General features: G+C 38.8%; 1 protein-coding gene across 3 annotated transcripts in view; it reads right to left on the reverse strand.

Moving 5' to 3' along the window:
- OXSR1 (oxidative stress responsive kinase 1) overlaps positions 1–12,629 on the reverse strand; it is a 99,425-nt gene that overhangs the window by 62,064 nt on the left and 24,732 nt on the right. Inside the window, exons 1-2 of one of the 3 annotated variants that reach the window (XM_032861190.1) lie at positions 7,123–7,212; positions 4,676–4,812 (exon numbers count right to left, since the gene is read on the reverse strand). In XM_032861190.1, the coding sequence (XP_032717081.1) occupies positions 4,676–4,766 (91 nt within the window). In that variant the 5' untranslated portion in view covers positions 4,767–4,812; positions 7,123–7,212. Of the gene's footprint in view, positions 1–4,675; positions 4,813–5,387; positions 5,498–7,122; positions 7,232–12,629 lie in introns of those variants that run through there. The other 2 variants (XM_032861189.1, XM_032861188.1) reach the window with 2 other exon arrangements.

Raw genomic sequence — 12,629 nt, forward strand, 5'->3', positions numbered from 1 at the left:
AAAGGTATAAATCCAGGATGAAAAAGAAAACAAAGAAGATAAAGAGGAGAGACATCAATCATTTTTTGAAGGAAGTAAAACAGAACAAGTTAACTAACTAAGCAGAGTAGAGCCATCTGAAACCCAGATGCCTGTGGAAGAGTGTGTTAATTAGGAAACAGCATATCCCTACAGAGCACATACATACAGCAAAGTCTACCTAAGGGGAAGTGAAAGCGGACTGAAGAATAGGGCTGAAACCAGGATAACTGTTGAAAATTCATTTATCCAGGAAGAAAGATGCCCAAATTCCTCCCCTCTCTCTGGAAGCCCCTCCCGCTCCCCACGTCCTGCAGGAGACAGTTTACTCTCTGAAGACAATGAACCAGGAAGGCTCCAGATTCCAAGTGGCATTTTCAAATACATTATTACACACTTTCCCCTCTTTATTGCCGGGATTCACGAGGCTGTGACTCACACAGGGAGAGGCCTAAAGGAGACATTTTGTTCTGCTTAGTTTAATCAATCACATATTAGTCCCCAAAGCAAAGTAACTATACCAAAAGGTCATATGTTTCATTCTGAGAAACTCAGGCCACACAGGAACTGCTTAGTAAGTAGACATTTATATAAATAAGTGCCAATTGAATTATATGTTTGTAATGTAAAGAATATCTAAAATAAGGAATGCAAAGGAGAAATTCCTACTAGGAATTAAAAATTAACACAAGTTATCTATTCAAAAATTTGGCCATATTATATGCAAGACCTAGATCTGGGTACCACAAAATATGTCAAGATACTCATGGTATAACTGCTGACTTTCTGGGAACTTCCAATCTGGGGGATCAAAAACATGGAGTAATAAGAGACTTAGGGCATAAAGTTTTTGTTTTTGTTTTTTAAAAGATTTTATTTATTTATGTATTTGTCAGAGAGAGAGAGAGAGCACAAGTAGGCAGGGTGGCAGGCAGAGGCAGAGAGAGAAGCAGGCTCCCCCAATAAGCAAGAAGCCTGATGTGGGACTCAATCCCAGAACCCTGGGATCATGACCTGAGCCGAAGGCAGCAGCTTAACGGACTGAGCCACCCTGGTGTCCCAAGGCATACAGAAAGTTATTAGATCTGTATTTTTAATGGCTTCGAAGGAGGGACTCCTTTTTAAAATCCTCCAAGATTTTTTTTTTAAAGATTTTGTTTATTTATTGACAGAAAGAGAGATCACAAGTAGGCAGAGAGAAAGGGGGGAGCAGGCTCCCTGCTGAGCAGGGAACCCAATGCGGGGTTCAATCCCAGGACCCATGAGATCATGTCCTGAGCCGAAGACAGAGGATTAACCCACTGAGCCCCCCAGGTGCCCCTAAAATCCTCCAAGATTTTAATGATTTCATATCATTAATGATCAACAGGGAAATTAAAGCAGTGCACATTCCCAGTCTATGCGTCCAGCACAGACATTCTGAATAAGCTATATAAGAAGTTCCCTCTCTCTCGCTCTTTTTTTAAGATTTTATTCATTTGAGAGAAAAGAGAGAGAGTATGTATGCCAAGAGACAGCACAAGTGGTAGAGAGGGAAAAGCAGGGTGCCAATTGAGCAGGGAGCCTGATGCAGGGCTCAATCCCAAGACTCTGGGATCATGACCTTAGCCAAAGGCAGACACTTAACTGACTGAGCCACCCAGGTGCCCCAAGAAGTCCCCTCTTCTTATACAGTCTCTTTTCCATTTCAGTCTTCCCTTATAGGTGGAAAGATATTTATGTCACAAAGACCCTGATCTTTAACTGACAAATACTGGTCCCGGAAGGTGTTCACTTTTTCCTGTATGATTTCTTCAGCATCTTGCAGCATCTAACATGATGATGGTGCTTACAATCCTCATTCCTCCAATATCAAAATTACACAGATCTCTTCATATCAACTAAGAAATGTGAAAGTAAAATATGTTAAGCAAAAAAAGACTGTAGATTACCACTGGATGATTCAATTAACAGCTAAGGAAAAGTAGGAATAATGAGGGAAAGCTATAAGAGCACACACAATCTTGTGTCCTTGGGCACAATCTGGAAAAAATACTCCACAGGGATAATCCCTTCTCAAACTTTAACACATGAAGGGATTAGTTGGTAAACTGGTTAAAATGCAGATTTTCAGATCTTGCAGACTGTCATTCAAGAGATATAAGGTGGACCCAAAAGATGTATTTTAACAAACTTGACTACCTGGCGAACAGTGTCCACTGAAATCTAAGCATTTCTCAGAGTAAAAGCAGAATAGAAAATAAGAGGGAATGGGTACAAATCAGGTAACAAAGCAAAAAGTTAAAATGTAGATACCTATTCCAAAAAATCCATCTCATGTCTGCTTTCCAAGCCCATGGCATAGAACATTTAAAAAGCAATGCAAAACTTTTAACTGCCCAGAAAATCATTATTAAATATTAAAATAATATTGAAAAAGTGGCAAAAGAGCTGCTGGTTTAGACACTTAAGTGTCATAATTACAGCTCAAATTACTCAGTCAACATGTTTGTTTCCTCAGTTTACTTTTATGAAAAAACACTCTTTGAATCCAAAATTAGCTCATTTTGGTTACTAGAATTTTTGCCAAGAAGCTTTAACCAGAATTTAGCCACTGGGCTTTGTTCTTGTCTTCCTGAGCCATGGAAGGTTTCAAAGGTGACAAAATTTGGTTGGGCTCAGTATTCCATTTCAAACAGACATGCCCCTCCACTGTTGCTTGAACAACCAAAATTGGTGACTATTATTAATACCAGGTACTTTACCTGGGTCCTGGTTAGATTACTAAGTTCCCATGGAAGAAGACAAAGTTGAGAGCATCCCTAAAGAACAAAATCAATTCACTAAGATAGTGATTTTAAATCAGGTTTCTTCAGTGTCACAATTCATACCTCTAAGTCCTACAGATAATTCTCTTTCTTCTCCTTTCAACAGCTTACTTTGATTTCTGAAACTCTTGCAGTTTGGTGCTAATAAATTGCAGAAATATTTACTTAGATCAGAACTGCTTCTAATTTCTGAAGATTAACTTCTTACGCTAATAAATTCCAATATTCAATATCAGAGTTTAATTCACAGAGGAGTATCACAGTTACAAGGAAGCAATAAGACTATAATAGGGGCGCCTGGGTGGCTCTTTGGGTGAAGCCTCTGCCTTGGCTCAGGTCATGATCTCGGGGTCCTGAGATCGAGCCCCGAGTCGGGCTCTCTGCTCAGTGGAGGGCCTGCTTCCCACCCACCACCACCCCCCCGCCTGCCTCTTTGCCTACTTGTGATCTCTCTCTCTCAATCTGTCAAATAAATAAATAAATGTTTTTTTAAAAAAGGACTATAATATTGACACACTGAATCTAAACTTACTTTAACCATGATGTCCACCTGCTTGGTAGGTTTAAGAATGATAGCTGTAATTCAGTTTACGATTTTATTAGTTATTAACCTTTATATCAATGCAATGTTGCTAAATGAAAAGTATGCTTTTGTTTTAAATATTTTGACTAAAAAAGTTGATGTGAAAGACGGTCGCCTAAACATACTTCCATCAACTCTGGTTATTTATATTATTTAATTACTCAAAGGGAGCCTCTGCTTATCAACAGTCTTCTCCTCTCACTCTTTTGGCTCCAGGTGCAGGTCCCCATCAGTTCACACCATACTCCTCCATCCTGCCTACAGAACCTTCTCTGCACAGTGTTCCCTCTATGTGGATCACTTACCCCATCTCTCCCTTGATACCACCTCCACCTCCCACTTCACCTGGCTAATTATGACCTGTTCTCTAGGTCTCAGCTGAACATCACCTCCTGAGGGAAGTCCTCATTAACCCCTCCGCATCCATTCTCCCTCGGTTGGGTTACATTCTCCTGGTACCTGTTCCCATGGCACCTGAAACTTCTTCCTGGTTCTCTACATACTTAATTATTTAATTGTAACTTTTCCTTACTAGCTATGAGGCCCAGAAGAGCAAGGAACTAAGTGTATGATTCACCAGTATATTGGTGATCAGTAAGTATTTGATGAATGGAATGTTAATTGAGCTCTAAATCTTGGCAGTTTCTCTGTATTTTAAAAGCATTTTAAAGTTCTGCTTAGTTGTAGCTTTTGTTTTCTAAAAAGTGTTTAATGTATCTCTTCAATTTAAATGTTTACTCACTTTATAACTAGAAAAGCAAGACTTCATTTTTCTAAGATGTCCACTCTTTAATATCTTAAAGAGTTTAGATATAAGATTATATTGACTCATAGAAATTGAAGTAATTAAAAAGAGAGTTAATGGCTGGAACATGTTTGAAAAGTATCCTCCAGGAAATTTCCTGAGTCCCAGGGCTGGAAAAATTGGGCACTGTCCCAGGAAACCTAAGACCAGGAAAGGCAGAGAGGTACATTTAAAAGACATCCCACCCAGCTACATGTCCTGCCCCTTCTAAGATCAGGATATATATTCCCTGAGAGAAAAACAGAGATTCTTTAAAAAATATATATTCATTCTGCTTAGGAGTAGCAGAAAGGATGGGTTCGCATACCAGTATGGATGAAGGAATAAAGCAAGACAATGTATTCCTATTCATCAAAGGACTTTTTAGCAAAACAGTAAAAACTTTGTATTATACATTTTTTGTAAATTACAAATAAAGCAAATTATGCTATAGGTGATCAATAATGAAAGATACAGTATTACCTAATATTCCCATATCTGTCCATACTGAAAGAACCATGCTTGACCACCATCTTGAAAGGTGGTTGGTGTTAGCAAGGATTCCAACCATCATATGAACAGGGCCTTTAACAAAGCCATCCAGTTTCTCCAGTGTGTCACTAATGGGATTGAAACAAAAAGGTGATTCTGGCTACACTGAAAAGCATCAAATAACAAGGGATTATTAGTAATGGCTAAATTTCCTGTGCATCTATATGTCAGCACAATGAAAGATGCCTGACATACGTCACCTCATTTACTACACCCCAACACCCTAAAATACAGAAAGGTATCCCCATTTGACAGAAAAGTTAACAGGTTCAAAGAGTTTAAAAAGTTTGCCCAATGACATAAACCTGCTAAGTAGGAAAGTGGAATTTAATTCTAGAGCCTGAGCTCTTTTACAGCCTCTCTGGGGAGGTAAGGTGTTCAATGAAATACAGTATTATCAATTCTAAAATGGGAAATCATGCTCCCATACAAAATACATATGCAAACAAAAATCAAGAAGCATAGTGATGGAAAGGTTGGTGGCTCCATCACTCACTGGTCCTCCCAATCTTGCTTCATGATCCAAATCCATGCCTTGGCAAAATGTCTAATTTACTATATGACTTGGGCCTTCAGGTAACCATAACAAAATGTTCAATCTATACATGACAATGGTCCACTGTTGGCAGTCAGCAATACTTACATTTTATTCTAAAGGCTTGAGCAGAAATAACTGTATACATACTGCAGGATAAAGCACCATAATTAACTATGTTAATATTGGGGATCAAAATTTTCTGTGTAAGAGAAAAGAGATTCAAGTACAATTTTAAGAAGTTTTAGAAGTCTATAATGTTAAACTTGAACTGGAAACACTAATTTCAAATCATAATTTTTAATACACTATATTTCCAAGTTATTACAACTTGAAGTGATGACAACGTAGTAGCAATGAACATCCCCAACATCCCAGTTATGCTCTCTAAATAACTTTCTTCTAACAAAGATCAGAACCCCTTAGAGTACTGGCTGATTCTGGGTCTGGGAAAAGCAATAAAAATGTGACCCTAAGAAATCTTGAACCAAAAATTAAAGGATTCACGTCAAAAGGACCTAAGAGTAAGCTTAAAGGGAGACCCACTGACAAAGTTTCGGACAATCTGGGCATCAAAAAAATAGAGTAAAACTGACTGGAAGTCACTAAATATGTAAAATTCTTTGTGTCTATGTATGTGCATAAAAAAACGAAAGCCTTACCCAACAAGGAAAAAAAAAAAGAAAACCCTCTCATTTGCTACAACTGGAGGTGAATACTAAACCAACTTTTTACTCTGAAAATCGGTACTTAAGTAAAAAGAATCAATTATGTATCTTCCATTTTTAGTAGGAACTACAATACAGATTAATCAAAGAGCCCTAGTTAATAAGGTAAAGTTCCTTTACACAGAAGAATGCTAGTTTATACGTGTAAAAGAAAGGATGCAATAAGTCTCCATTCTGCAAACCTTGACAGAATAACGGACTCAAATAAGGATTGTGAATGGATGCTAGAATTATTAAATGAAAGACTTAGGTGGGGGATAGGAGAGGGCCACCTGGGTGGCTCTGTCAGTTAAGCATCTGCCTTCTGTTCAGGTCATGTGGGATTGGAGCCTTGTGTCTAGCACCCTGCTCAACAGGGAGTCTGCTTCTCCCTTTCCCTCTGCCCCTCCCCTCTGCCTGTGTTTTCTCTCTCTCTCAAATAAAAAAATGAAATGAAATGAAATGAAGACAGAGAAAGAAAAAGAAAGAAAGAAAAAGAAAGACTGACTGACTTAGGTGGGGTTCTGGATACTCACAAGTGCCCAAGTATCATCTCACAGATTACCTGCTAGCTACAAAGGGAAAAAAAGTTAACCTTTCCATGCTGAGGCCTGGCTGTCAAAATCTTAAGCAATCAAAAGTAACACCACCATTAAAGATATAACAAGAGAGCAAATGCTTCCTGGTGTGATGCACTATGAATACACAGCATTTTGTCAAAATATTGTAAAAAAAATTTTAACTTAAATCTAATCAACCTTCAGTTCCAATTTTCAATTTGCATAAAGAGGGGAATACAAATCAAGTTAAATATCACCAGAAAGAAATAAGCAGATAAATCCAAAATGTGGGTCATTCTACAAGACAGTTATTCTCAGACCCTTCAGACTAGAACCTTCAACAAATTTCTGTCATGGAACAGAGGAAGCTGGAGGGAATCATCACAGATTAAGAGCTTGCAACCAAATGCAGTGTGTGAAACTGTCTCAGCTCACATACCAGCATCTTTAGCAGATACTACATTTTCAGTATGTCCTCAAAAGCAAATATCCATCAACACCAAACCAGGATAAAGAAGAATATTTTTAGTAACTTTCCAACCAATGGAAGTTAGCATTTCATTGTACTCTACTCACCTCCACTTAGCAGCTTCATGACTAGCCACAGTTCATCTTTTACCACAAAAGACGTGTAGTAAGACACAATATTAGGATGATGGCACTGACTCATGGCTTGAATTTCTTTCTACAAAGAAGAGAAAACATGATAATATATTAGATGCAAGCCTAAACAACACTACAAGTTAGTGAATTCAGATTTGAAAATCCCAAGACTATATAACAACCTTTGCAGGATCTACAGTTAAACCAAAAAACTCCTCAGTTTCCCTCAGTCCATTCTGACTGATCATTCCACTCATAACCTCTTTAACTAGAAACATGCCTGCTTTATCACAGCCTTACACAGCACCACAGAGGCCTCCACTAGGACATGTTCTTCTTTAAGGTGCTCTTGAAAAACTCTCTTGGGAAACCTAGTTTTATAGCCACAGGGGATAATTACTAATAAATAGAGGGTGGTTTTGTTTTTGTTTTATCGTATCTTAAAGTGTCTATTTTCTTTTTAAATTTTATTTATTTGAAAGAGAGAGAGGGCATGCACACACATGAGCAGGCGGAAGGGCAGAGGGAGAGGAAGACAAAATCTCCAGCAGACTCCACGCTGAGTGGGGAGCCAGACTTGGAGGTCAGTCTCACAACCCTGAGATCATAACCTGAGCCAAAGGAGATGCTTAACGACTGAGCCACCCAGGCACCCCATTACTTTACTTCTATTAATCAAGTACTGAAGTACAGCTGACATACAATGTTGTATTAGTTTTAGGAATACAGCATAATGATTTGACAATTCTATATATTACTCACTGCTCACAAGTATAGCCACATCTGTCACCATACAACATTATTATATTGACTATATTCCCCATGCTGTACTTTCCAACTTTGTGACTTACTTATTTTATACCTCTAAGTTTGTATCTCTTAACCCCCTTTATCTGTCTCACCCATCTCTGCAGCTAATGGCAGTGAGGTTGTTCTCTGCATTTAATAGTCTGTTTTTCCTTTGTTCGCTTGTTTTGTTTCTTAGATTCCACGTGTAAGAGAAATCATATGGTATTTGTCTTTCTCTGTCTTATTTCACCTAGCATAAGACTCTCTAGGCCTATCCATGTTGTCACAAATGGCAAGATGCCATTCATTTTATAGCTGAGCAGTATTCCACTGTGTGTATCTGTGTGTGTGTAAAATCACCTTTTTTAATGTATTCATCTATAGATGGACACTTGGGTTGCCTCCATATCTTGTCTATAGCAATAAACATAGGGGTGCAAAAATCTTTTCAAACTAGTGTTTTCATTTTCTTTGGGTAAATACCCACGAGCAGAATTAATTACTGGATCATATGGTAGTTCTATTTTTAATTTTTTGGGGTGCCTCCATACTATTTTCTACAGTGGTTGCACCAATTTATATTCCCACCACTAGTGCAGGAAGGTTCCCTTTTCTCCACATCCTCGCCAACGCTTGTTATTTCTTGTCTTTTTTATTTTAGCCATTCTGATGGGTTTGAGTTGACACCTCATTGTGGTTTTGACTTGCATTTCCCTGGTGATGAGTGATGTTGAGCATCTTTTCATATGTCTGCTGGCCATCTGGCTGTCTTCCTTAGAAAAATGTCTATTCAGGTAGAGGGTGCTTTTTGGTTTGTGGGTTTTGTTTTATTTTGAAAATACTTTTTCTTCCCATTTTTGTGAAATAATTAACAATTCTCACTCTAATAAGAAATATCCTGAAACAGCAAGGTCAGAAACCAAGTCCAAAGTAGAAATGTGAGCTCCCTCTAACTCAGGTTATGAATTTAGATTAGCTTGGGTGTGATAAAGGGACTTATAGAGCCCTGAGTGATCTGGGCCCTGCATACCTCTCTCATCTCAATCCTACTCTCTCACTGACCCAACCCCAATATACCCCTACGATCCAGCCACAGTAAACTTCAGGTGACCATGCTTCTTCTAACCATGGTATTTAATGGCATTGCTCCCTCTACCTCAAATACACCTCCCTCCCTCATTATTTTACCCTGGCTAAAAATGCTAATTCTTCCTTCTAATCTAGCCAAAATATCAATTCCATCAGCTCCCCAAGTTGAATTAGGTATCTCTTGTCTTCCAAACTCCCTGTGAATCTCTTTACATCATGGCACATATGCACTGGGAAGTACCTTGGGTACTTATTTATCTATCCCTCCCTGGTAGACTGAGAACTCCAGAAAGCAAGTACTTAAAAGTGGATCCCTAAATGCAAGCTGGTGCATATTACATGCATACGCACGCACACACACAGAGGACTGTTACTCAGTCAAAAAAAGAATGATGTCTTGCCATTTGCAACAACATGGATGGATCTAGAGGGTATAACATTAAGTGAGATAAGTCAGAGGAAGACAAATATACCATATGGTTTCACTCATATGTGGAATTTAAAATACAAAACAAACAAAATAAAAAGACAAAGCCAGACTCTTAAATACACACAACAAATCGGTGGTTGCCAGAGGGGAAGTGCAGGGGGGGGGGTGGCGAAAGAGATAAAGGGAATTAAGAGAACATATACCGTGATAAGCACTAGTAATGCACAAAATTGTTGAATCATTACACTGCACACCTGAAACTAATGTAACACTGTATGTTAATTGTACTTGAATTTAAGAAATCCATGAAAAAAGGTGGATTCCCTAAATACTGCAGAACTTATCATATTATACTGTAATTGCTTATTTTTCTGTATCCTTCACAAAACTTTAAGCTCCATGAAAGCTGAGCCTCTGTAATCCTGGCACTTATCACTCTGCCTGGCACACAGTACACCTGCAATAAATATTTACTGAATGAATTAAATCCTATAGTGCTTTATAAAACGTTTTACTTATTCAAGTACTGTACTTGCCCTGTGACCTTGATATTTGTATAGTAAAAATAAATTGTGTAGAAGTTGCCCAAAAATGGATTCAAAAGCAGTGCTCCATGAACATTAGTTTTTCTTGTCTCATCTCTAACTGAATGTAAATTCCTTTCTAGCAAGGTCTTTGTCATATACATTTCTGCAACCTCCAAAGTCACCAGCACAGTCTTCTGAACTAAAAACTAAGTAAAACTAAAGTAAGCACCTCCCTGTTGACATAGTTATACAAGATTAAAAGAAATAAGAGAAGACATATGAGAGAAATATATGGCAACATATATTCCCAGTGAGTCATAGATAGTAAATATTACAAGGATTCATTGGAAAGAAGAGTGAAGGTAGGCAAGAAGTCCTCTCAGGGGAGGTTTGGTTCTACAGGATATAGGGAAATTACAGCACTGCAAGGCACACACAATTACAAAAGAAAGAAAGAAAGAAAGATGAACTATACAAGACATATTTTAGGATGGAATGAGTAGACCTGTCTAGGGTAAGTGGTTCATGCTTTCAACAAATATCTACCAAGCGCTTACTAGGTGCCAGGCACAGTGCTAGGTGATTGACTACAATGGTGAGCCCTCAAGAAACCCAGAGTCTGGTGAAGACATTAGGCAAATATTAATTTAACAACACACAGTGATAAACAGCTGGATAGGAGAAGTACCAGATACTACATGACTTCACTGGAGAGGCAAATTATCAGAAAACAGGAATGATAATTGTAAGGGCCTACTTAGCCAGAGCGAGCCATTTTGTTGTTTATGAAGTAAACTTAGATTGAACCTGCCCCTTCCCCACAAGAGGAAAGCGCTTAGGAACAGAACTGGTGAAATACGGCCAAATAGCCCCAATAACAGAGCACAGATACCAGGACATGTCAGGCTGGGCAAAAATAACGGAGCCCAGATACAAGGATGTGTCCGGCCAGGTGGAGACGTCCAATCAAGTAAAAGCGCATGTATTACCCGCCAGGGAGTGTGAGCCTTTTGGGCCAGACAAAGGTGCCAATTCTCGCCAAGGTCATAGGCTGAATTAGATAACTATCATGGGGTAGAATGTAATTCAATTGGCCACCTGTGTGTGGCCAGGCTCAACCACATGGCCTTTACTCTATAAAAGTTAGTCTGTGAGGCTGGGAGGGGTGGCCTCTTTGCAAGAGACAGCCCTGGCAGGTCAGTTTGATTCTCGATGCTTGGCGCGAAATAAAGCCCTGCTTAACTTTCGCTTTGTATCAGTCTCGTCCTTTTGTCTACGGACCCTTTCAATAATAAAACTTCCTATAAGAAGTTTTACTACACTGACAAGGAAAGGTAACTAGACTTTATAGGTTTGACTGTTTAATCACATGGGACCATATCATAAAGGACAGTGTAACTGTGTTCAAGAATTTAGGCTTCATCCTAACAGCAAAGGGATGGCATCAAAGGCTTAATTATATATACTGTTTCATAAAAATCACTATGGCTGCAATATAGAAAATAAATGAGAGAAAGCAAGACTAGAGCCAAAGACACTGTCGAACGCTATTGCTATGACCTGGGTGAGGGTCGACGGTGGCCTAAAAAAATGATAAATAACTAGTCACTCAGTCTGGATAATCACACTGTGATCACATTACTATTAGGAGAAGATGGGTGAACAGCATCTGGGAACTTTCTGTACTTCTGCAACTCTTCCAGAAGTTTAAACTACCTCAAAATAGCTTTTAAAAAATACATGCTGGGATGGTTGGATGGCTCAGTTGGTTAAGCATCTGCCTTTAGCTCAGGTCATGATTCCAGGGTCCTGGGATGAGCCCTGCATTGGGCTCCCTGCCTGGTGCTCCCCGTTTGTGCTCTCTCTTTCTGTCAAATAAGTAAATAAAAATCTTTAAAAAAATAAATAAAAATAAATTAAAAGTACATGGCAATATGAATGGAAAGAAAGGAAGGAGTCACGAGATCTACTGAAGAGGTACAAACCACAGGACTTGGTAACCAACTGGATAGGGTAGGGGAGACAGAGGGTGACAATTCATGCACATAGAATTGGGGTCAAATGGTCCAATGTCTTAAAAGTGAAGCTAAGGATTTTCATTTTCAGCTCTACCCTGAGAGAGGGAACCACCAAGGGTCCTCTAACAGGAGACTATTAGAGAACCATCAAATTCGAACTTTTGAAAGGGCCTTAAATATTTATTTTCTTTCTTCTATTCCTTTAAAGGTAGGGGCAGAGAGGGGTTCCTTTTTTTTATCTTAACTCCCATTGGAGTTATCCTTTTCCCTTTCCTTTCAAAAGCAAAAATAAGTATGTAAGTGCTCTGTGAAAGTGCTATATTCACTCTGACTCAAGTTTCCCAGTAGCTCCCTCCCACACTGAAGTAAATTCCATCCGTTTCACTGAAAGGACTTTCTTTAAAGTCCTGTTACCTGCTGCTGCCAGAGCTTTTCTGTGGATTTCTCTGTTCTCCACCTGACTTTTCATTCTTTCCTGGAACTCACTCATCTTGATTTCTAACATTTACTCCTGGTTTTCTAATTACCCCAACACAAACAGTTTACCTCCACTTCACACCATTCAGTCAGTCCCCAAGCAATGTTAATTTACTCATTCATTCCCATTGACTGAACACAATAAAGTCC

The sequence above is a fragment of the Lontra canadensis genome, unplaced genomic scaffold, assembly GCF_010015895.1.
Source record: "Lontra canadensis isolate GAN:19392208 unplaced genomic scaffold, GSC_riverotter_1.0 scaffold20, whole genome shotgun sequence".
In the NCBI taxonomy this organism is placed as follows: Eukaryota; Metazoa; Chordata; class Mammalia; order Carnivora; family Mustelidae; genus Lontra; species Lontra canadensis.